Source organism: Ranitomeya imitator, chromosome 6 (genome assembly GCF_032444005.1).
Source record: "Ranitomeya imitator isolate aRanImi1 chromosome 6, aRanImi1.pri, whole genome shotgun sequence".
Classification (NCBI taxonomy): Eukaryota; Metazoa; Chordata; class Amphibia; order Anura; family Dendrobatidae; genus Ranitomeya; species Ranitomeya imitator.
In genome coordinates this window covers 574415325-574439147 of record NC_091287.1, presented here as the reverse complement: position 1 = coordinate 574439147, position 23823 = coordinate 574415325, and the positions used below count along the sequence as shown (strand labels likewise).

At 52.1% G+C, this 23823-nt stretch overlaps 1 protein-coding gene across 8 annotated transcripts in view; it reads right to left on the bottom strand.

The window, feature by feature from the left end:
* MROH1 (maestro heat like repeat family member 1) overlaps nt 1-23333 on the bottom strand; it is a 196109-nt gene extending 172776 nt beyond the window's left edge. For 5 of the 8 annotated variants that reach the window (XM_069732166.1, XM_069732169.1, XM_069732168.1 and 2 more), the window contains exons 1-4: nt 18625-18779; nt 17116-17261; nt 16284-16415; nt 13801-13963 (exon numbers count right to left, since the gene is read on the bottom strand). In XM_069732166.1, coding sequence (XP_069588267.1) covers nt 13801-13963; nt 16284-16415; nt 17116-17261; nt 18625-18709 — 526 coding nt within the window. In that variant the 5' untranslated portion in view covers nt 18710-18779. Of the gene's footprint in view, nt 1-13800; nt 13964-16283; nt 16416-17115; nt 17262-18624; nt 18780-23287 lie in introns of those variants that run through there. The other 3 variants (XM_069732170.1, XM_069732167.1, XM_069732165.1) reach the window with 3 other exon arrangements.
* Between the last annotated feature and the right edge of the window lie 490 nt (nt 23334-23823).

The following is a 23823-nucleotide window of genomic DNA, read 5'->3' as shown; positions in this document are numbered from 1 at the left end:
GGAGATGCTGAAACTCAAGGTGATACAAAAATCCCAGAGTGCCTGGGCCTCGCCTGTGGTTCTTGTCCCAAAAAAGGACCGTACTACCCGGTTCTGTGTAGACTACAGGAAATTAAATTTACTGACTACATGTGAGGTCTACCCCATGCCGAGGATAGACGAGCTGTTAGAGCAGCTAGCTAAAGCATCGTACCTTACCATCATGGACCTGAGTAGGGGATACTGGCAGATACCCCTGACCAGAGAAGCTCAGGAGAGGTCTGCCTTTATAACGCCATTCGGGCTGTTTGAGTTTCTGGTGATGCCCTTTGGTATGAAGAATGCCCCTGCGACCTTCCAGAGGTTGGTCAATCACTTATTGGAAGGATGTGATGGTTTTTCCGTTGCTTATCTTGATGATATAGCCATCTTTAGTGATTCTTGGGAGGAACACCTCGTACATCTCTCTCAGGTGTTGCAAAAGCTTAAAACTGCAGGTCTTACCGTTAAGCCAGGGAAGTGTCAGGTAGCCATGCGGGAAGTACAATACCTGGGACACCGGGTGGGGGGAGGACTGCTAAAACCTGAGCCAGGGAAGATAGAAGCCATTACAGCCTGGGCCACCCCACAAACCAAGAAGCAGGTACTGTCCTTCCTGGGTACGGCTGGCTACTATAGGAGGTTTGTACCAAACTACAGTGCTCTGGCCAAACCATTAACTAATCTGACCAGGAAGAAACTTCCCAAAATTGTCTCCTGGAGTCCTCAGTGTGAGGAATCATTTTCTGCCCTAAAGTCGGCATTGGTTAGTTCACCCGTCCTGCAGGCCCCAGATTTCACTCGCCGGTTTGTAGTGCAGACAGATGCCAGCACCTATGGGCTAGGTGCAGTTCTCAGCCAGGTGAACCAACAAGGAGAGGAACACTCAATTCTGTACCCAAGCAGGAAACTCCTGCCCAGAGAAGTGGCTTATGCCACCATTGAAAAAGAATGTCTGGCAATTGTGTGGGCTCTGCAGAAGCTGCAACCATATCTCTATGGGCGCAACTTCACCGTGATCACAGATCATAACCCACTGAGTTGGCTCAACAGAGTAGTTGGGGACAATGGGAAATTGCTTAGATGCAGTTTGATACTTCAGCAATATGATTTCACAATTCAGCGAAAGAAAGGAGTTGATCATGGCAAAGTTGATGGCCTTTCTCGCCAAGACGGGGCAGAACCAGATACGTGCTCAGGAGCTGGCCTGTAAGTCAACCCCCATGCACGTTCATGAGGGAGGTGTGGTGAAATAGGTGTGTGTGTGTGTGTGTGTGTATGTGTATGTGTATGTGTATGTGTATGTGTATGTGTATGTGTATGTATATATATATATATATATATATATATATATATATATATATATATATATATGCAGTGGCATCTGTCTAGGGTTATACGTGTGACTAGTGATAATGTAGCATCTGTCCTGAATGCAAGTCGCACCTAGGTGTTAATAGGTACTTCCTTGGGAGGAGCAAGACCTCTGTCTCCAGATCTCACCAGGAGGCCAAGCTAGAGCCAAGAACAAAAGGAACACTTGATACCCGAGTGCTTGGAGGGGAGATGCTAATTGTGGCTTGAGGGTTAGCTATTCCTGGGAACCATCTCACAAGTCTCCAGAGGAAAATAATATATATTCATTAGTAATGCGGCCGTGCCCCAATCAAAGAGGCAGCAGTTATGATATTGGCCTGAGGGGGTCTAGAAACCTGACCTCAGACCAAAGTTATAAATTTAGGCTGCAGACAGAGAATTGCGTTCACATGTGAGGGCAGCCTGAGAAGCTGGTGTGATCCAATCTATATTCACCCCCCCTCAGGGAGCAGAAAGCAGACTACCAGTTAGATGATTTCTCTAAGTTTATCCCGTTTATTTTGACATTGTTTGCATAAGTTCTATGTCTTTTTATTATCATATTTTTATACCTTTTTCTTATTGTAAGCATTGAACCTTTTGCTATTGAAGTATAAAACTTTAATAAGTTGAACCTTGAATGTTCTAAAGAATCCATAGCCTAGAGGTGTGCGAGCCTTATGAGTGATAACCATATTTTTATTAGTTATTTCTGGGACTCATCGCCCGTGTATTTGATGAGTGGTGGCACCGTGTATGAGCGGGTGTGTGGCCTGGGTCGGTGTGTGATTTATGCTCCCATTACAGCATAGGACAGAGGTTGAATGCTGGACAGAGAGGGGAGATAGATTAACCCTTGCAGGCACAACCCCAAGTCACATGCTGAGAGCGGTCACGAGACGAAATCGTGACACCACGGAGTAGGGATCAGTGACAGGGGGTAAGCCAGCAACCAACCCCAGTGGCCCGGCCAGCCAACTCCCCAGAGGTCCTGTCCCCATTGCCAACAGTATCAGACCTACCACCGACCCTCACCAGTGTTTTTCTGCAAGCGGACTGGTCATATCTGCACCCTGTGTCCAGAGAAGCAGAAGAACCCCCCAGCCAAGGCCCCAGGGCCTAATGCAGCAGTTCTTTTGGTGGGTGGGGCAGTTGGGAGGGTGTGTGACAACGTGCAACACGTCACCGTGGAGGGCCATGTAGCTACAGGCCTCAAGGACACCAGGGCTGAACAAACCCTCATCTGACCCGAACTGGCGGCCCCTGAAGAGATTATTCCGGGGAAAACCCTGACTGTCACCAGGATTGGGGCATCAGCTGTCCCCTGTCAATGGCACAGGTGCATATAGATTGGGGTGTCGGGAGCGAGGTGAAGGAAGTGGGGCTGTCAGATAACTTGCCCACTGATGTTTTATTGGTGACTGATTTGGCAGTGGATGGTTGCATATTACAGTTAGGTCCATATATATTTGGACAGAGACAACATTTTTCTAATTTTGGTTATAGACATTACCACAATGAATTTTAAACAAAACAATTCAGATGCAGTTGAAGTTCAGACTTTCTGCTTTCATTTGAGGGTATCCACATTAAAATTGGATGAAGGGTTTAAGAGTTTCAGCTCCTTAACATGCGCCACCCTGTTTTTAAAAGGACCAAAAGTAATCGGACAGATTCAATAATTTTTAAATAAAATGTTCATTTTTAGTACTTGGTTGAAAACCCTTTGTTGGCAATGACTCTCTGAAGTCTTGAACTCATCGACCTCACCAGACGCTGTGTTTCCTCCTTTTTGATGCTCGGCCTTCACTGCGGTGGTTTTCAGCTGCTGTTTGTTTGTGGGCCTTTCTGTCCGAAGTTTAGTCTTTAACAAGTGAAATGCTGCTCAAATGGGTTGAGATCAGGTGACTGACTTGGCCATTCTAGAATATTCCACTTCTTTGGTTTAATAAACTCCTGGGTTGCTCTGGCTTTATGTTTTGGGTCATTGTCCATCTGTAGTATGAAACGACGACCAATCAGTTTGGCTGCATTTGGCTGGATCTGAGCACACAGTATGGCGGCTCTGAAGACCTCAGAATTCATTCTTCTGTCCTGTGTCACATCATTAATAAACACTAGTGACCCAGTGCCACTGGCAGCCATGCATGCCCGCGCCACCACACTGCCTCCGCCGGGTGTTACAGATGATGTGGTGTGCTTTGGATCATGAGCTGTACCTCGCCTTCGCCATACTTTTCTCTTTCCATCATTCCGGTAGAGGTTGATGTTGGCTTCATCTGTCCAAAGAATGTTCTTCCAGAACTGTGCGGCTTTTTTAGATGTTTTTTAGCAAAGTCCAGTCTAGCCTTTTTCTTCTTGATGCTTATGAGTGGCTGCACCGTGCAGTGAACCCTCTGTATTTACTTTCATGCAGTCTTCTCTTTATGGTAGATTTGGATATTGATCCGCCGACCTCCTGGAGAGTGTTGGTCACTTGGTCGGCTGTTGTGAAGGGATTTCTCTTCATCCTGGAAATTATTCTGCGATCATCCACCACTGTTGTCTTCCGTGGGCGCCCAGGTCTTTTTGCACTGATAAGTTCCCCAGTGCTTTCTTTCTTTCTCAGGATGTACCAAACTGTAGATTTCACCACTCCAAATATTGTAGCAATTTCTCGGTTGGGTTTTTTCTGTTTTCGCAGCTTAAGGATGGCTTGTTTCACCTGCATGGAGAGCTCCTTTACCGCATGTTTACTTCACAGCAAAACCTTCCAAATGCAGCACCGCACCTCAAATCAACTCCAGGCCTTTTATCTGCTTAATTGAGAATGACATAACGAAGGGATTGCCCACACCTGTCCATGAAATAGCCTTGGAGTCAATTGTCCAATTACTTTTGGTCCCTTTAAAAACAGGGTGGCACATGTTAAGGAGCTGAAATTCCTAAACCCTTCAACCAATTTTAATGTGGATACCCTCAAATGAAAGCTGAAAGTCTGAACTTCAACTGCATCTGAATTGTTTTGTTTAAAATTCATTGTGGTAATGTATATAACCAAAATTAGAAAAATGTTGTCTCTGTCCAAATATATATGGACCTAACTGTATGTCCCTGACTCACCTCCCCGATAGAATGCTGATGATAGCGATGGGAAATTGCACGTGTTACCTGACAATGCTTTACCGACTAATAATGTACTTGATAATGATTTTTCTGAGGGTAATACTCATGATGCGGATGATGAAAATATGCATGTTTTACTTACTAACCATTTATGTCCTAAGGATGATGTGTTCACAGGTGCAGGCGTGCTCAGCCACGTCACTCTGCAGGGTGGGATGGATGAGGAACCCCTAACAGGAGCAAGCAATGGTGCTAAGGGAAATGGGGAGATGCATGGGAACCGTGAGGAAGGTGATGCCGTGCAACTGACCAGTGCCACCGAGGAAGGTAACTGGCCCATAAGTAGCACTGCCCCTGGGATGTTGGGGGTGGATGGGGAGGTAGAGCCCATAGCAGCGCCGGCTGATGGGTCTGTAGAAATCCCCGGGGAGACAGCCTACGTAGCTGCTGTCACCCATAGTCAGAGAGCCCGGAACGCAGATAACTGTCTGCCTTCCGGACCCTCCTCAGTCATCAGTGTGACAGAACTAGAGGTGGACCCAGAGCAGGTCCCAGAGGGTTCCCGTGGGGAAGGGACCCCGACATCGCTTCTGGCTGCCCCTAGCCAGGAGTTTCAGGCCGCTCTGCACACAAATGCGCGCCTGGAGAATTTGAGACACCTCGCCAAGAAGCCCATCTCCGTGACTGATAAGGAGAGGGTGTTCTGGGAACGAGGAAGTTTGTACCGGGAGACAGTACCCGGAAAATCGCAAAAGGAGTGGTTGAGGGAAGGACAGCTGGTCGTCCCGCAGCAATTCCGGGGTGAGTTGTTGCGAATTGCCCATGAGATCCCGCTAGCTGGACACTTGGGGATCAGCAAAACTAAGGCCCGGCTGTCTCAACACTTCTATTGGCCTAAGATGGGGACAGATGTGTCAAACTACTGCCGCTCCGGTGTCACCTGTCAAAGAGTGGGGGAGGCGGGGCCTGCTCTTAAGACTCCCCTGATCCCTTTACCAGTGATAGAGGAACCTTTCCAGAGAATCGCGGTGGACATTTTGCGCCCGCTGGCCGTCCCCAGCAGCTCTGGAAAGCAATATATCCTTACTGTGGTAGACTACGCTACCCGGTACCCAGAGGCAGTAGCTCTGTCGTCAACTAGGGCAGATAAGGTGGCGGATGCCCTGTTGGCCATCTTTTCACGTGTAGGATTTCCCAGGGAGATGCTTACTGATCAAGGGACCCAATTTATGTCTTGCCTAATGGAGGCTCTCTGTAAGAGAATGCAGGTGAAGCACCTGGTATCGAGTGCGTACCACCCACAGACCAATGGCCTGTGTGAACGCTTCAATGGTACCCTCAAACAGATGCTACGCATGCTGGTTGAGACTCAAGGGCGCGACTGGGAGCGGTACCTCCCACACCTGCTATTCGCTTACCGAGAGGTTCCGCAGGCCTCGACGGGGTTCTCTCCCTTCGAGCTCCTGTACGGCAGGCGAGTCCGGGGACCCCTGGGGCTGGTATGAGAATCCTGGGAAAAGGAGCCGAACCCTTTTGAAGTATCAATAGCGGAGTATGTCATGCGCTTCAGTGACAAAATGCAGACCTTGACGCAGTTGGTACATGACAACATGACGCAGGCTCAGGCTGATCAGAAACACTGGTATGACCAGAACACCTGGGAGCGGACCTACCATGTGGGTCAAAAGGTGTGGGTGCTGGTCCCCGTACCAAAGGATAAGCTTGAGGCAGCCTGGGAAGGCACCTATGTTGTCCACCCACAGCTCAACCCGGTCACCTACGTTGTCACGCTTGACCACGCTCGGGGTAGGCGAAAGGCCTTTCACGTCAATATGATGAAGGCTCATCACGAACGTGAAGCCTACATCCTACCGGTCTGCAGCCTGCCCTAAGATGGGAAGGAAGACCCCTGTTGTGAATTCTGTGATCAAGCTCCCTCCTGTGGTCACGAGTGGTACTGCGGCTTCTGAGTTTCCTTCCTCAGGTGATGAGGTTAAGTCGTTAGGTGCTGCTCTATTTAACTCCACCTAGTGCTTTGATCCTGGCCTCCAGTCAATGTTCTAGTATTTGTCTTGCTTCCTCCTGGATCGTTCCTGTGGCCTGTCTGCTCAGCATAAGCTAAGTTCTGCTTGTGTTACTTTTGTTGCTATATTTTCTGTCCAGCTTGCTTTTTTGGTTTTGCTTGCTTGCTGGAAGCTCTGAGACGCAGAGGGAGCACCTCCGTACCGTTAGTCGGTGCGGAGGGTCTCTTTGCCCCTCTGCGTGGTTGTTTGTAGGTTTTTGTGTTGACCGCAAAGCTATCTTTCCTATCCTCGGTCTATTCAGTAAGTTGGGCCTCACTTTGCTAAATCTATTTCATCTCTGTGTTTGTATTTTCATCTTAACTCACAGTCATTATATGTGGGGGGCTGCCTTTTCCTTTGGGGAATTTCTCTGAGGCAAGGTAGGCTTATTTTTCTATCTTCAGGACTAGCTAGTTTCTCAGGCTGTGCAGAGTTGCATAGGGAGCGTTAGGCGCAATCCACAGCTACCTCTAGTGTGGTTTGATAGGTTTAGGGATTGCGGTCAGCAGAGTTTCCACGTCTCAGAGCTCGTCCTATGTTTTGTGGTTTTTGTCAGGTCACTTGTGTGCGCTGTACTTCAAGGTCCATTGTGGTTCTGAATTACCTATTCATAACAGACCCCCTCCTGGACATGCTGGCCCAAGCAACGGCCGGTGGGTCCATCAAGAACGTGGAGGTAAGCGCCTTGTTAACCGAGCCCCAGTGGGCGCAGTTGCGGACCCCGCTGGTACCCTTCCGGCCGTGTTCTACAACCGACCTGGAAGGACTGAGTTAGCGGTCCACGAGGTGGACATCGGGAATCATGCCCCACTACGGCGAACACCCTATAGGATCTCCAACGAGGTGCAGCAGGTTATGCGCCAGGAGATCGATGAGATGCTACAGCTGGGGGCGATTTAACGGTCAAAGAGCAGGTGGGACGACTGTAGTTCTCGTACCAAAGAAGGATCGGACCACCCGATTCTGCGTGGACTACAGAGGGCTCAACACCATCACGACCTCTGATGCGCACCCAATGCCGCTTATCGAGGAGCAGCTTGAGCGATTAGCGCCAAAAAGGCAGCGAACATGGCAATGCCGACAGGTTGTCCCACCAGGGTGAACTGGCGGAGGTACACATGGTGGAGTACCGAGAGGTTCTGCCTCCATAGCGCAGTCCAAAAGGGGGAGGTGTCGATAATGTAAAAATGCCATATTTGTGAGTTTAGTTCTGGAAGGTTCCATGGCAGACACACGCTGTGGGCCATTCCGAACCCCGTCTTCTCACTCTCCCTGCTGCCTGTGTGTGTAATTCAAAACCCCTCAGTTTCCTTCCTCCCACAAGAATTTAGATATCTCTACGCTGCAAATACCAGACTCTGAACACTACTCATTCCCCCACTCACACAGTACTGGCCAAAACTAGCATAGAAAGCATGAGATTCTTTGTTCTATTAAACTGATATATAGGGGCACCAATCTGGGTTAGAGATATAAGAATTATATATTCCAGATGTCCATCGATAGATCTATAACTCACTGAAACCACTAGCAGCTAAACGCAACAAGTGCAAAGAGTGGATTTCTCCGTAAGTGTGTCATGTAATTACTCCGTGTTTACACTTAAAGGAATCCCCACGATGTGGGGCACAACCTGATCATTGTGTATTTAGTATACCAGATTCATACAGCGAGCTAGGCATGAAAATAGTTGCCATAGCTCCAAGTAAAGGGGAGGTTTCAGCCTCTAAGTGAGGTCACCACAGGGGGAGTGCCAGGGTTTTGGGCTGTGAGACAGCAGTCTTGCAGTGTCTTTGTCTGGGGTCTAGCTGCTATACAGGGGTGATGCATCTGGATATATGCTCATCCATCCCCCACAGCACACGGTCAGCCATCAGATGATATGACATAACGAAATGTGATTTTTCAACGTTAATCCCATTTTATTTGTAATTCTTTATATCATCTTTTTATACTTTGTAAACACTGCTTACCTTTTTTTGGAGTAAACCGTAAAACTACTAGCTTGTCTCTCCTTGCTCTATAACGTCCTCTGAAGTGAATTACGCTACTAATTTGGGTTGGCTCCGGACCCGTTAATAATCACGAAATCGGAGGTGGTGGCAGCGGAATTTGTCCTGTGCAGTTGGAGTCTTTGTAGCAACTGGCGACATTGATAATTATTGTTCGCGCCTGAGTGGGAGTAGTTACCCTGTTTCCCCAAAAATAGGGCGCCCCCCGAAAGTAAGGCATGCTAGGGGGAGCACTGTGCCTGCTTATATAAGGCAACCCCCCCCCCCCCCAAAAAAATAAGGCTAACCTTGCTCTGTGCATGGGGCATGCAGTTGTGTCTCGCTCCCACTGTCCTGTGCCCGCCACTGCAGCCGCGCTGTTCGCGGGAGTTAATCACAGCCTCGGAGCATTGTGCCGATCTCTGCCCATGAGCCCTGCACCAATCACAGCGCAGGAAACATGGGCCAGCTGACAACATCCATAGCCTCTGATTGTTCCTGGGCTGTGATTGGCCCAGGGCTCATTTAAGGACAGTGCTATTGCTAGACATGAGAGATATGGGCCAATGATTCTGAAAGAAATGGAGTCACAAGAAATTCCACAGGAACTTCAGAGTTTGGATTGTTATGATGATGTTCCAGAAGATGATGACATGGTTGTCACTGAATAAATCTTGTTTTGTGTTATTAAATATTGAGATCAGTAAATTAACCATTGTTTGTTGTTTTACATGTTGTACTTGGAAATACCGTAATTATACGGTAGCAACAAGAAATTCTTGATACGATTCAGTTTATTTGATTCTACTGTTGTGATGACTACTTTTCAGCATACGCTGGTATGTTAATAAATGTTATTTTTTTTTGTTCAAAGAAAATTTGTCAATTCTTTTTCTTCAGAAAATAAGACACACCCCCTGTCATGATTCCCCTGACCGCTGTCACCAATGGGTCAGGATTCACACCGTGACCGTCACCCCTACGTCACGGATTGAGGTGATTTTAGGCCAACAGACGGCTATCACATGTGCAGGGGGGCTTATCTTAGTTATCCCTCCACTCCACGATGTGATGAAAAACCACACACAAGGCTATTGACCTCTTAGTTTACAGCAGGGGCTTATTCTAGGTATCCCACTGCTCTTCAATATACCACGAACTGCAGGGATTTATGTATATCCCGCTTACAGTTCCACTTAACACTTGCAGCTCTCTGGCGCCCCCCTTACTCTCAGGTCAGATTAGGTACTGCACCTAGGGTAATTAGTCGCCAGAAAGGCTGCCTGCTATGTACTGGCTATTGGGCACGCTGCAGCGACGCGATAACTACTCCCACACAGGCAGGAACAATAATTATTAACGTCGCAGTCACTACAGCATCCCTCAACAGTCGGCACACTATCGCTGCCACCAGCTTCGATTAACAGTAGCGTATTTTCCCTTCAAGAGCCTTAGGGTACGGTTTAGAACAGGAGAACGGACTAATATATAATATTATATCCCATAAAAAATTAGGCAGTGCTTTATCAAAAATATTTTATAAAGATGTTATAAATGAGACAATTGCAAATATGTACAATGGTAATTATGAAATAAACAGGGTTTAACCCCTTCATGACCGGGGGATTTTTCGTTTTTCCCGTGTTCGTTTTTTGCTCCCCTCCTTCCCAGAACCATAACTTTTTTATTTTTCTGTCAATTTGGCCATGTGAGGGCTTATTTTTTGCGGGACGAGTTGTACTTTTGAATGACATCATTGGTTTTAGCATGTCGTGTACTAGAAAACGGGAAAAAAAATCCAAGTGTGGTGAAATTGCAAAAAAAGTGCAATCCCACATTGGTTTTTTGTTTGGCTTTTTTGCTAGGTTCACTAAATGCTAAAAATGACCTGCCATTATGATTCTCCAGGTCAGTACGAGTTCATAGACACCTAACATGACTAGGTTATTTTTTATTTAAGTGGTGAAAAAAAATTCCAAACTTTGCTAAAAAAAAAAAAAAAAAATGGCGCCATTTTCCGATACTCGTAGCGTCTCCATTTTTCATGATCTGGGGTCGGTTGAGGGCTTATTTTTTGCGTGCCGAGATGACGTTTTTAATGATAGCATTTTGGTGCAGATACATTCTTTTGATCGCCCGTTATTGCATTTTAATGCAATGTCGCGGCGACCAAAAAAACGTAATTCTGGCGTTTCGAATTTTTTTCCCGCTACGCTGTTTAGCGATCAGGTTAATACTTTTTTTTAATTGATAGATCGGGCGATTCTGAGCGCGGCGATACCAAATATGCGTAGATTTGATTTTTTTTATTGATTTATTTTGATTGGGGCGAAAGGGGGGTGATTTAAACTTATGTTTTTTTTTATTTTTTTCACATTTTTTTTAAACTTTTTTTCTTAACTTTTGCCATGCTTCAATAGCCTCCATGGGAGGCTAGAAGCAGGCACAGCACGATCGGCTCTGCTACATAGCAGCGATCTGCTGATCGCTGCTATGTAGCAGAAATGGAGGTGTGCTGTGAGCGCCGACCACAGGGTGGCGCTCACAGCCACCGCTCATCAGTAACCATAGAGGTCTCTGGGACCTCTATGGCTACAATATACAAGCATCGCCGACCCCCGATCATGTGACGGGGGTCGGCGATGATGTCATTTACGGCCGCCCGGCCGGAAGCGGTAGTTAAATGCCGCTGTCTGCGTTTGACAGCGGCATTTAACTAGTTAATAGGTGCGGGCAGATCGCGATTCTGCCCGCACCTATTACGGGCACATGTCAGCTGTTCAAAACAGCTGACATGTCCCGGCTTTGATGCGGGCTCACCGCGGAGCCCTGCATCAAAGCAGGGGAGCCGGCATCGGACGGTATAGTACGTCCGATGCCGGTAAGGGGTTAAATGAGAAAAGTATCACTCACATGTTCAACGCATGACAGGCAACCCAGGCTAGTGCAGTTTCCATACATCCCAGTCCATGGGATGTACTCAGCTCTTCCAGGACAATAGGACAAGTCCAGAAGAAGAAATCCAGCAGAAGGACTGAGCTGGGGCTCCTGCCACAAACTTAATACCTTAAGGCTTTGACATCACAGAAGGGCTGGCTTATCCAGACCCTCCTCTCTCTACATTCTGAGTACTTCAATCTTAAATTTATCTACTTGCTATAATTTCGCTACAACACATGACAGAGTCAGACCAAACCTATCATTCATCTCGGATTAACGTGAGCATTCTAATGAGATCAAATATGTCCTATCTGGGATACATATTTACAGAGAAAACCCTACTTCTTTACCAGATGGAGTTAGAAGCCCGTGTTTCGCGGGATGTGTAGATACACCGAGTGAGAATAAAAATATATATTTTCGTATTTCTAGCTTAAATCGTTTGCCTAATATCTAACAAAAACTAAACAAAGAATCTTTCATGAATGTTTGGAGCCACTTTTCCAGTTCTAACCAGAGCAGGTAAGAGGGGTGAGGGACTTTCGTCCGAGCCTGGAATTTACGACCCCAGGGCAATAAAACCTCTCTTCCCCCATACACTGGCAAGCAGCTCTTGGCTGAATGAAAGGGAAGGGATTTGAAGCTCCCAACTGTTGCAGCATCCCTCCACGAAGGGGGGCTTAGCCCACGCAGGCTAGCAAGAAAACTAACTTATGATACTTCATACCATATCGTGACACCCCCCCAGAAAATAAGACATGGTGCAACTTTCGGAGCAAAAATTAATATAAGTCGCTGTCTTATTTTCGGGGAAACAGGGTATATGGGCCCAATGGCCAGTACAGAGTAAGACATGCTTCCTGGTGACTAATTATCCTAGGTGCAGTACCCTGACTGACCTAAGGGTAAGGGGGACGCCAGAGAGCTGCAGGTTCCAAATCGGAACTGGGAAGTGGGATATAGATAAATCCTCTTCATAAAAGACCAGGGGCAACCAAACAACCCCGGTTCATGACAAATTGGTGTGAGTGGTGGGTGTAGTGAAATATGTATAGGTATGATTGGGTGACTTGCAGTGGTTTAGCATCTGCCCTGAAGGCTGCAGGTCCCACCAAGGTGTTAGAAGGCTGCTTTCTCAGGATAGCACATTTTGTCTCCAATCTGGCCAGGGGGCCTAGCTAAGGACCAGGAAGGAGAGGAAGAGCTTCACACCTTTGGCTCATTTGAAGAGAGATGTCAATTACGGCCTGACACCATCTATCTGTGAGAAACCTTTGCACAGGGAATCCCATAAGAAAATAATATATTCATTGGTGGAGTGGCCAAGGTCCAATCAGAGGCACGCAATTATAATATCAACATGAGGGGCTGGTCTAGAAATTTGACCTCCAGGGTGACTCTATAAATTAGACCTACACCCAAAGGGGGGTGTTCACAGATTCAGGGGCAGCCTAGCTGATGTGTTCCAGTCCATATTCACCCACCTCAGTGAGCAGAAGCAGACTACAAGTTAGCTATTTCTGTACATTTTCTCCTGTTTATTTTATACTGTTTTGCATATCTGTATGTTTTGTTATTACCATATTTTTATACCTTTTCTTTACTGTAAGCACTATACCTTTTTGTATTAAAGCATAAAACTTCAACAAGTTGAACCTTGTATGTTCTAAAGAATCCATAGCCTTAAACTGTTTGATCCTTATGATTGGCAGACAGTAGTAGTAATATTTCCAGGACTCATCGCCCGTGTGTTACGGTGAGTGGTGGCAGTGTGTATGAGTGGGTGTGTGGTCTGGGTCGGTGAGTGATTTATGCTCCCATTACAGCATAGGATAGAGTTTGAATGCTGGACTGAGAGATGGGAGACAGATTAACCCTTGCAGGCGCAACCCCAAGTCGCGTGCTGACAGAGTGCGTGATAAATTAGTGGCAGCACGGAGGGATCCGTGACAGTGGGGATGATAAAAGTATCCTCTCCATGAACCATGACAAATTATTGGTGGGATCCCTGACATACGGTGGGATTCGTGACACCTGCTCTAGCGTAAAGACACAGACAGGGACAAATGAAAACAGCAGTCAGACAAAAACACAATTGAGAGGGAAATATGGAAGGGGAGGGTGAGGCGAACCAAACGGGAGCAGAGACTGGGAGTCACAAACCAACTACACGCAGAGATCTCCTAGTACAACTCCAAACGCCTGATCCTTCTAAGCTCACTCCTCTAGCTCCAAACCAGGTAGCAGCAAGCTATCACTGGCAGCAGTGCCTTCCTGTACCTGTTCCTGCTTTCACACAAGGGTATATAGGGGACTCTGGAACGTACCATTTGCCAGGGAGAGGTTGGCCAGCGTCTGCATGACAAAGAAATGTGGGAGAATTCCCGGCTGGAACTTCACCAGAATTTCCTCCATGACGGAATTAATGAAACGTCTCCCGACAGCTACAAGGACGTTACTGGCCGCCTGCTGCCACTCGAAGATGACATCCTGCAGGTGACAGGAAAGCAAACACAAAGGACAAAGTTACAGGCGCCCCCACAGGAGGAACGGACACCGTGTCAACGGGAGTCACACACACGCACAGGAGGAACGGAGAGTGTCAGCGGGAGTCGCACACACACACAGGAGGATTGAACACAGCATCAGCGGGAGTCACACACACGCACAGGATGAACGGACAGCGTCAGCGGGAGTCGCACACACTGTGAAGGAGAAAATGTCTAATGAAATCAATTATTAAACCTTATATAAGTAAGTTCAGATATGGTGTACCAAGATGGCGATTGTGTCTTTGAAACGGTCTTGAAGATCCTTGAAGACTTGGAAGGCATCTTTGGAATGCAGGAGTGAAGACATGGATATACCATATTTGGAAATGAAGCTTGGACTAAACCAATTACAAAGTGACTAGCTGTACAGAAGTTGTGCGACCTCCCTATTTCCTGCTCTTGGTATATGCTTTTGTTTTGAGAATAAAGTTCAGTTGGGCACAAACCTTGACTGAGAGAAGCAGTGTGCGTCTGTGTGTCCGATGCATTCCTAGCCTCTAAGCGCCCACTCAGCTTATATTTGGTCAGGTACAAGCAATCACATTGATCTCACTTTAAGAGATCACCCTCACAACACGAGGTGATATCGTCACACACACACACACAGGAGGAACGGACACTGGTCACACACACACTGGAGGCGGTATCAGTGCACACACAGGAGGAACGGACATTGTCAGCTGGAGTCGCACACACAGGAGGAACGGACACAGTGTCAGCGGGAGTCACACACACAGGAGGCGATATCCTCACACACACACACGAGGAACGGACACTGTTAGTGGGAGTCACACACACACACTGGAGGCGGTATCAGTGCGCACACAGGAGAAGCAGACAGTGTCAGCGGGAGTCACACACACAGGAGGCGATTTCCAGACACACACGAGGAACGGACACTGTCAGCGGGAGTCACACACACAAGGAACGGACACAGCGTCAGTCACACACACACGAGGAACAGACACAGCGTCAGTCACACACACGAGGAACGGACACAGCGTCAGTCACACACACACACACGAGGAACGGACACAGCGTCAGTCACACACACGAGGAACGGACACAGCGTCAGTCACACACACACACGAGGAACGGACACAGCGTCAGTCACACACACACACAAGGAACGGACACAGCGTCAGTCACACATACACACGAGGAACGGACACAGCGTCAGTCACACACACGAGGAACGGACACAGCGTCAGTCACACACACGAGGAACAGACACAGCGTCAGTCACACACACGAGGAACGGACACAGCGTCAGTCACACACACGAGGAACGGACACAGCGTCAGTCACACACGAGGAACGGACACAGCGTCAGTCACACATACGAGGAACGGACACAGCGTCAGTCACACACACGAGGAACAGACACAGCGTCAGTCACACACACGAGGAACAGACACAGCGTCAGTCACACACACACGAGGAACAGACACAGCGTCAGTCACACACACGAGGAACAGACACAGCGTCAGTCACACATACGAGGAACGGACACAGCGTCAGTCACACATACAAGGAACGGACACAGCGTCAGTCACACATACAAGGAACGAACACAGTGTCAGCGGGAGTCACACACACAGGAAGAACGGACACTGTCAGTGTGAGACACACACACACACACGGAGAGGACACTGTCAGCGGGAGACACACACAAGGAGATGATATCCACACACAGGAGGAACGGCCACAGTGTCAGTCACACATACGAGGAACGGACACTGTCAGCGGGAGTCACACACACACAAGGAACGGACACAGCGTCAGTCACACACACGAGGAACAGACACAGCGTCAGTCACACACACACGAGGAACGGACACAGCGTCAGTCACACACACACGAGGAACGGACACAGCGTCAGTCACACATACGAGGAACGGACACAGCGTCAGTCACACACACGAGGAACGGACACAGCGTCAGTCACACACACGAGGAACCGACACAGCGTCAGTCACACATACGAGGAACGGACACAGCGTCAGTCACACATACGAGGAACGGACACAGCGTCAGTCACACATACGAGGAACGAACACAGTGTCAGCGGGAGTCACACACACAGGAAGAACGGACACTGTCAGTGTGAGACACACACAAGGAGATGATATCCACACACAGGAGGAACGGCCACAGTGTCAGTGGGAGTCACACACAGGAGGTGGTATCAGCACACACTGCATGTATGAAGCAGGGGGTGAACACACAGGAGGTGGTGGGGTCGTGTCAGCGCACACCTTAGACTTGGTCATCTCGCTGGATGCCAGGACGATGGTCAGTTTCGCCGTCTCCTTGCTCAGGTTGCTCAGGTTGTTCTTCACCACAGTCTCCATTGCTCTCAGGATGATGGTGCGATGAGCGTACGATAGCTGGAGAGACAAGAGAGCCAGAAATGTACCGCCCCCCGAAGGGAGCGGCACGAGGGCCAGAAACATACCAGCCCCGGAGGGGAGCAGAACGAGGGCCAGAAATATACCGGCCCCGGAGGGGAGCGGCACGAGGGCCAGAAACATACCAGCCCCGGAGGGGAGCAGAACGAGGGCCAGAAATATACCGGCCCCGGAGGGGAGCGGCACGAGGGCCAGAAACATACCAGCCCCGGAGGGGAGCAGAACGAGGGCCAGAAACATACCAGCCCCGGAGGGGAGCAGAACGAGGGCCAGAAATATACCGGCCCCGGAGGGGAGCGGCACGAGGGCCAGAAATATACCAGCCCCGGAGGGGAGCAGAACGAGGGCCAGAAACATACCAGCCCCGGAGGGGAGCAGAACGAGGGCCAGAAATATACCGGCCCCGGAGGGGAGCGGCACGAGGGCCAGAAATATACCAGCCCCGGAGGGGAGCAGAACGAGGGCCAGAAACATACCAGCCCCGGAGGGGAGCGGCACGAGGGCCAGAAACATACCAGCCCCGGAGGGGAGCAGAACGAGGGCCAGAAATATACCGGCCCCTGCAGGAAGAGGAATGAGGCCAGAAATGTACCGACCCCGACGGGAGCAGCACAACGGCCAGAAATGTACCGCCCCCCGCGGCCGCCTCCCAGTAGCGCCGCGCACACATAGGCCTCACCTTTTCATGCTGGCGCAGGTAGGCGTCGCTGGCCTCCAGCACCTCCACCGGCGCCGTCTCTCCTATGAAGCACAGCGAGCTGTAGATCTGCTCCTGTACGTCGGGGTCCTTGTCAGTCGAGGCGTCCATGAGGGTCACCGCCAGGCCTGGAAAGGATGGACAGAAATCACGCACCTCACATGCCCACCGTCCACAGATCCCAGGGGTCACAGACCACCCAGACGGTGACACAAGAGGCGTCATACAGCAATGCCCACCACAGCCACCGGAACCCACAGCAAGCAGAGGTATTACACCATGCTACACCGCAGCACCAGAGGCCCGAGCACCACACTATACCAGAGTCCAAAAGCAGAATAGGGAGCGCTGCTCTGGAGGTGACCGGGGGATAAGACATGATGTAACAGCAGAACAGTGAGTGCAGCTCTGGGGGTGACTGGAGGATTAGACACGATGTAACAGCAGATAGTGAGCACAGCTCTGGAGGTGACTGGAGGATAAGACAGGATGTAACAGCAGAATAGTGACTGCAGCTCTGGAGGTGACTGGAGGATAAGAATGTAACAGCAGAATAGCGACTGCAGCTCTGGAGGTGACTGGAGATGAGACAGGATGTAACAGCAGAATAGTGAGTGCAGCTCTGGAGGTGACTGGAGATGAGACTGGATGTAACAGCAGAATAGTGACTGCAGCTCTGTAGGTGACTGGACGATGAGACAGGATGTAACAGCAGAATAGCGAGTGCAGCTCTGGAGGTGACTGGACGATGAGACAGGATGTAACAGCAGAATAGTGAGTGCAGCTCTGAAGGTGACTGGAGAGGAGACAATGTAACAGCAGAATAGTGGGTGCAGCTCTGGAGGTGACTGGACGATGAGAAAGGATGTAACAGCAGAATAGTGACTGCAGCTCTGTAGGTGACTGGACGATGAGACAGGATGTAACAGCAGAATAGTGAGTGCAGCTCTGGAGGTGACTGGACGATGAGACAGGATGTAACAGCAGAATAGTGAGTGCAGCTCTGAAGGTGACTGGAGAGGAGACAATGTAACAGCAGAATAGTGGGTGCAGCTCTGGAGGTGACTGGACGATGAGAAAGGATGTAACAGCAGAATAGTGAGTGCAGCTCTGAAGGTGACTGGAGAGGAGACAATGTAACAGCAGAATAGTGAGTGCAGCTCTGGAGGTGACTGGAGGATAAGACAGGATGTAACAGCAGAATAGTGACTGCAGCTCTGGAGGTGACTGGAGGATAAGAATGTAACAGCAGAATAGTGAGTGCAGCTCTGGAGGTGACTGGACGATGAGACAGGATGTAACAGTAGAACAGTGAGCGCAGTTTTGGGGGTGACTGGAGGGTAAGACGTGATGTAACAGAAGAACAGTGAGCGCAGCTCTGGGGGGGTGACTGGAGATGAGACAGGATGTAACAGTGTAACAGCAGAACAGTGAGCACAGCTCTGGGGGTGGCTGGAGACACGGCGCGGTGCTGATAGTTGGGGTACTCACGCTTTACACTGGAGCTGGCCATGCTGGCTGTGGTGTTTGGGGTCCGCTCGTCCGTTTCTTCAGTGCGTCTGGTCAGGGGCGGCATCTACACAGCGCCACCTTTTATGGCGCCATCATCCAGACCACCGCAGGAAACAACGCTTCAGGAGGAGAAAAAGTGAAATAAGAGCGAGAAGTGACACAGCGCCTCCCCCACCCCGGCATCAGCTCCTCTGACACCGCACTCTGCACCCGCCGGATCCACACAGCAGTCAAGTGATGAGAGCAAACAACCCTGCGGCCCAGAGTCAGCGAGTGGCCCCCGGGGCAGAGCACGAGGGCCACATGGTGAGAGGTCACAGGAGACACCAGAACTGATCACAGAAGACCACCGCGCAGATCAACAACTGCCATCCAAAAGGTCAGAGGCGAAGCCCCCCAACCGAGGACCCTGAATGTGACCACAGTAATGCCACAAGGAAAATCAGAAGGACTAGACCGCAGCACTCAGAGTGTGACCGGACACAAGCGCGCTCATCATCAGACACGCGTCATTAACGGCGCTCACAGGGCTAAACCCTGTATGTCACAGTGAGCGGGGGCGGCCGACATCAACCTCTGTATGTCACAGTGAGCGGGGGCGGCCGACATCAACCTCTGTATGTCACAGTGAGCGGCCAACATCAACCTCTGTATGTCACAGTGAGTGGCCAACATCAACCTCTGTATGTCACAGTGAGCGGCCGACATCAACCCCTGTATGTGACAGTGAGCGGGGGCGGCCGACATCAACCCCTGTATGTCACAGTGAGCGGGGGCGGCCGACATCAACCCCTGTATGTCACAGTGAGCGGGGGCGGCCGACATCAACCCCTGTATGTGACAGTGAGCGGGGGCGGCCGACATCAACCCCTGTATGTCACAGTGAGCGGGGGTGCGCCCGACATCAACCCCTGTATGTCACAGTGAGCGGGGGCGGCCGACATCAACCTCTGTATCAATATGTAGCAATAGAAAACACGGCACTCAAGGCTTCTTGGTGGTGCACAAGTTAGGTATCCAACCCGTCAAATATAAGCAAAAAATACTTGGCACTCAGGAGATCTTATTTGCAAGGTAAAAGATTCATTTTATTTGGTGCATCCAGTTCAACATTTTAAACGTTTTCGGTCTAATCACAGGACCTTCATCAGAAATTGTTTTGAATACTGGAGACCACAAAATGTGTGTATGGACCCACACAAGAGTCAGCGTCAGATGGAGACCGGGAGAGAATGGCGTCTGGAGCGGTGTGAAGGTAAAGGGGAAACGCTGCAGAGAGGCGAGATGCTCGCAATGGAAGAAGCGCTGGGACCTTAGAAGACACTGGTGCCGTGACGCAAGAGCCGTGCTGCTCCCGAGACATCAACCTCTGTATGTCACAGTGAGCGGGGGCGGCCGACATCAACCCCTGTATGTCACAGCGAGCGGGGGCGGCCGACATCAACCCCTGTATGTCACAGCGAGCGGGGGCGGCCGACATCAACCTCTGTATGTCACAGTGAGCGGGGGCGGCCGACATCAACCTCTGTATGTCACAGTGAGCGGGGGCGGCCGACATCAACCTCTGTATGTCACAGTGAGCGGGGGCGGCCGACATCAACCCCTGTATGTCACAGCGAGCGGGGGCAGCCGACATCAACCCCACACTACAAAACCACTGAGTGCGTCATCAGGGGGCGAGCCTGTGATCACAGGACAGTCTGCTGCCCCGTCCTCCTCCACCACACACCGTCTCCTGCCCCGTCCTCCTCCACCACACACCGTCTGCTGCCCCGTCCTCCTCCACCACACACCGTCTGCTGCCCCGTCCTCCTCCACCACACACCGTCTGCTGCCCCGTCCTCCTCCACCACACACCGTCTGCTGCCCCGTCCTCCTCCACCACACCGTCTGCTGCCCCGTCCTCCTCCACCACACACCGTCCCTTCCCCCGTCCTCCTCCACCACACACCGTCTGCTGCCCCGTCCTCCTCCACCACACACCGTCTGCTGCCCCGTCCTCCTCCACCACACACCGTCCCTTCCCCCGTCCTCCTCCTCCACCACACACCGTCCCTTCCCCCGTACTCCTCCTCCACCACACACCGTCCCTTCCCCCGTCCTCCTCCTCCACCACACACCGTCCCTTCCCCCGTCCTCCTCCTCCACCACCACACACCGTCCCTTCCCCCGTCCTCCTCCACCACCACCACACACCGTCCCTTCCCCCGTCCTCCTCCACCACACACCGTCCCTTCCCCCGTCCTCCTCCACCACACACCGTTTCCTGCCCCGTCCTCCTCCACCACACACCGTTCCCTTCCCCCGTCCTCCTCCACCACACACCGTCCCTTCCCCGTCCTTCTCCACCACACACCGTCCCTTCCCCGTCCTCCTCCACCACACACCGTCCCTTCCCCCGTCCTCCTCCACCACACACCGTCCCTTCCCCGTCCTTCTCCACCACACACCGTCCCTTCCCCCGTCCTCCTCCACCACACACCGTCCCTTCCCCGTCCTTCTCCACCACACACCGTCCCTTCCCCCGTCCTCCTCCACCACACCGTCCCTTCCCCCGTCCTCCTCCACCACACACCGTCCCTTCCCCGTCCTTCTCCACCACACACAGTCCCTTCCCCCGTCCTCCTCCTCCACACACCGTCCCTTCCCCGTCCTTCTCCACCACACACCGTCCCTTCCCCGTCCTCCTCCACCACGCACCGTCCCTTCCCCCGTCCTCCTCCACCACACACCGTCCCTTCCCCGTCCTCCTCCACCACGCACCGTCTTCTGCCCCGTCCTCCTCCTCCACACACCGTCTTCTGCCCCGTCCTCCTCCTCCACACACCGTCTTCTGCCCCGTCCTCCTCCACCACACACCGTCCCTTCCCCCGTCCTTCTCCACCACACACCGTCTCCTGCCCCGTCCTCCTCCTCCACACACCGTCCCTTCCCCGTCCTTCTCCACCACACACCGTCCCTTCCCCGTCCTCCTCCACCACGCACCGTCCCTTCCCCCGTCCTCCTCCACCACACACCGTCCCTTCCCCGTCCTCCTCCACCACGCACCGTCTTCTGCCCCGTCCTCCTCCACCACGCACCGTCTTCTGCCCCGTCCTCCTCCACACACCGTCTCCTGCCCCGTCCTCCTCCACCACACACCGTCTCCTGCCCCGTCCTTCTCCACCACACACCGTCCCTGCCCCGTCCTCCTCCTCCACACACCGTCCCCTGCCCCGTCCTCCTCCACCACGCACCGTCTTCTGCCCCGTCCTCCTCCTCCACACACCGTCTCCTGCCCCGTCCTCCTCCACCACGCACCGTCTTCTGCCCCGTCCTCCTCCTCCACACACCGTCTCCTGCCCCGTCCTCCTCCACCACGCACCGTCTTCTGCCCCGTCCTTCTCCACCACACACCGTCTCCTGCCCCGTCCTCCTCCTCCACACACCGTCTTCTGCCCCGTCCTCCTCCACCACACACCGTCCCTTCCCCCGTCCTTCTCCACCACACACCGTCTCCTGCCCCGTCCTCCTCCTCCACACACCGTCTCCTGCCCCGTCCTCCTCCTCCACACACCGTCTCCTGCCCCGTCCTCCTCCACCACACACCGTCTCCTGCCCCGTCCTTCTCCACCACACACCGTCTCCTGCCCCGTCCTTCTCCACCACGCACCGTCCCCTGCCCCGTCCTCCTCCACCACACACCGTCTCCTGCCCCGTCCTTCTCCACCACACACCGTCTCCTGCCCCGTCCTCCTCCACCACGCACCGTCCCCTGCCCCGTCCTCCTCCACCACACACCGTCTTCTGCCCCGTCCTCCTCCACCACACACCGTCTCCTGCCCCGTCCTCCTCCACCACACACCGTCTCCTGCCCCGTCCTTCTCCACCACACACCGTCTCCTGCCCCGTCCTTCTCCACCACACACCGTCTCCTGCCCCGTCCTCCTCCTCCACACACCGTCTCCTGCCCCGTCCTTCTCCACCACACACCGTCTTCTGCCCCGTCCTCCTCCACCACGCACCGTCTCCTGCCCCGTCCTCCTCCTCCACACACCGTCTCCTGCCCCGTCCTCCTCCTCCACACACCGTCTCCTGCCCCGTCCTTCTCCACCACACACCGTCTCCTGCCCCGTCCTCCTCCACCACACACCGTCTCCTGCCCCGTCCTCCTCCACCACGCACCGTCTCCTGCCCCGTCCTCCTCCTCCACACACCGTCTCCTGCCCCGTCCTTCTCCACCACACACCGTCTTCTGCCCCGTCCTCCTCCACCACGCACCGTCTCCTGCCCCGTCCTCCTCCACCACGCACCGTCTCCTGCCCCGTCCTCCTCCTCCACACACCGTCTCCTGCCCCGTCCTCCTCCTCCACACACCGTCTCCTGCCCCGTCCTTCTCCACCACACACCGTCTTCTGCCCCGTCCTCCTCCACCACACACCGTCTCCTGCCCCGTCCTCCTCCTCCACACACCGTACCCTGCCCCGTCCTCCTCCACCACACACCGTCCCCTGCCCCGTCCTCCTCCACCACACACCGTCTTCTGCCCCGTCCTCCTCCTCCACGCACCGTCCCCTGCCCCGTCCTCCTCCACCACACACCGTCCCCTGCCCCGTCCTCCTCCACCACGCACCGTCTCCTCCTCTCTCACCTCCGGACTCACCTGCTCTGACAATCGCCGCTTTCCTGTGGAGACTCCGGGAGTGATCACATGATCTGCAACTCAGTTCTTGATTGGCTGACAAGTACAAGTGGGCGTGGTCTTCAGAAAACTTGACAGAAGCACGAGACATCACCTCAGGCTGGGTGTTTATGTGCAGCACGTGACCAGCGCCCCACCTACTTCCGGTCTCGCTTGGTGTCGCCTCTATGGACACATCCGCCATGTTTCTGGTGGGTTTCCTGTAATGCGTCTAGCTCTAATTCCGAGAGGCGAAGGGTGAGGCGGAGGATTCTTCGCCCCCGATCACACGGGTTTCTGGCAGGGCCGCACCGCTGACGCCGCCGCTGTGATCCACTGGCTCTTGTGATGATAAAGTTGTTATAGTCCGTGATTCCGGCACATGCGCAGTGTGGCAGCGGCCTAGTTTTGTTGTGAAGCCTCAGTGTGGAGTGGAATTCGGAATGAGGGTCCCGGGGATGCGGAGGAGGCCAGACAGCAGGTAACTGGTTAGCCCTATCAGCGGAACTACAAGTCTC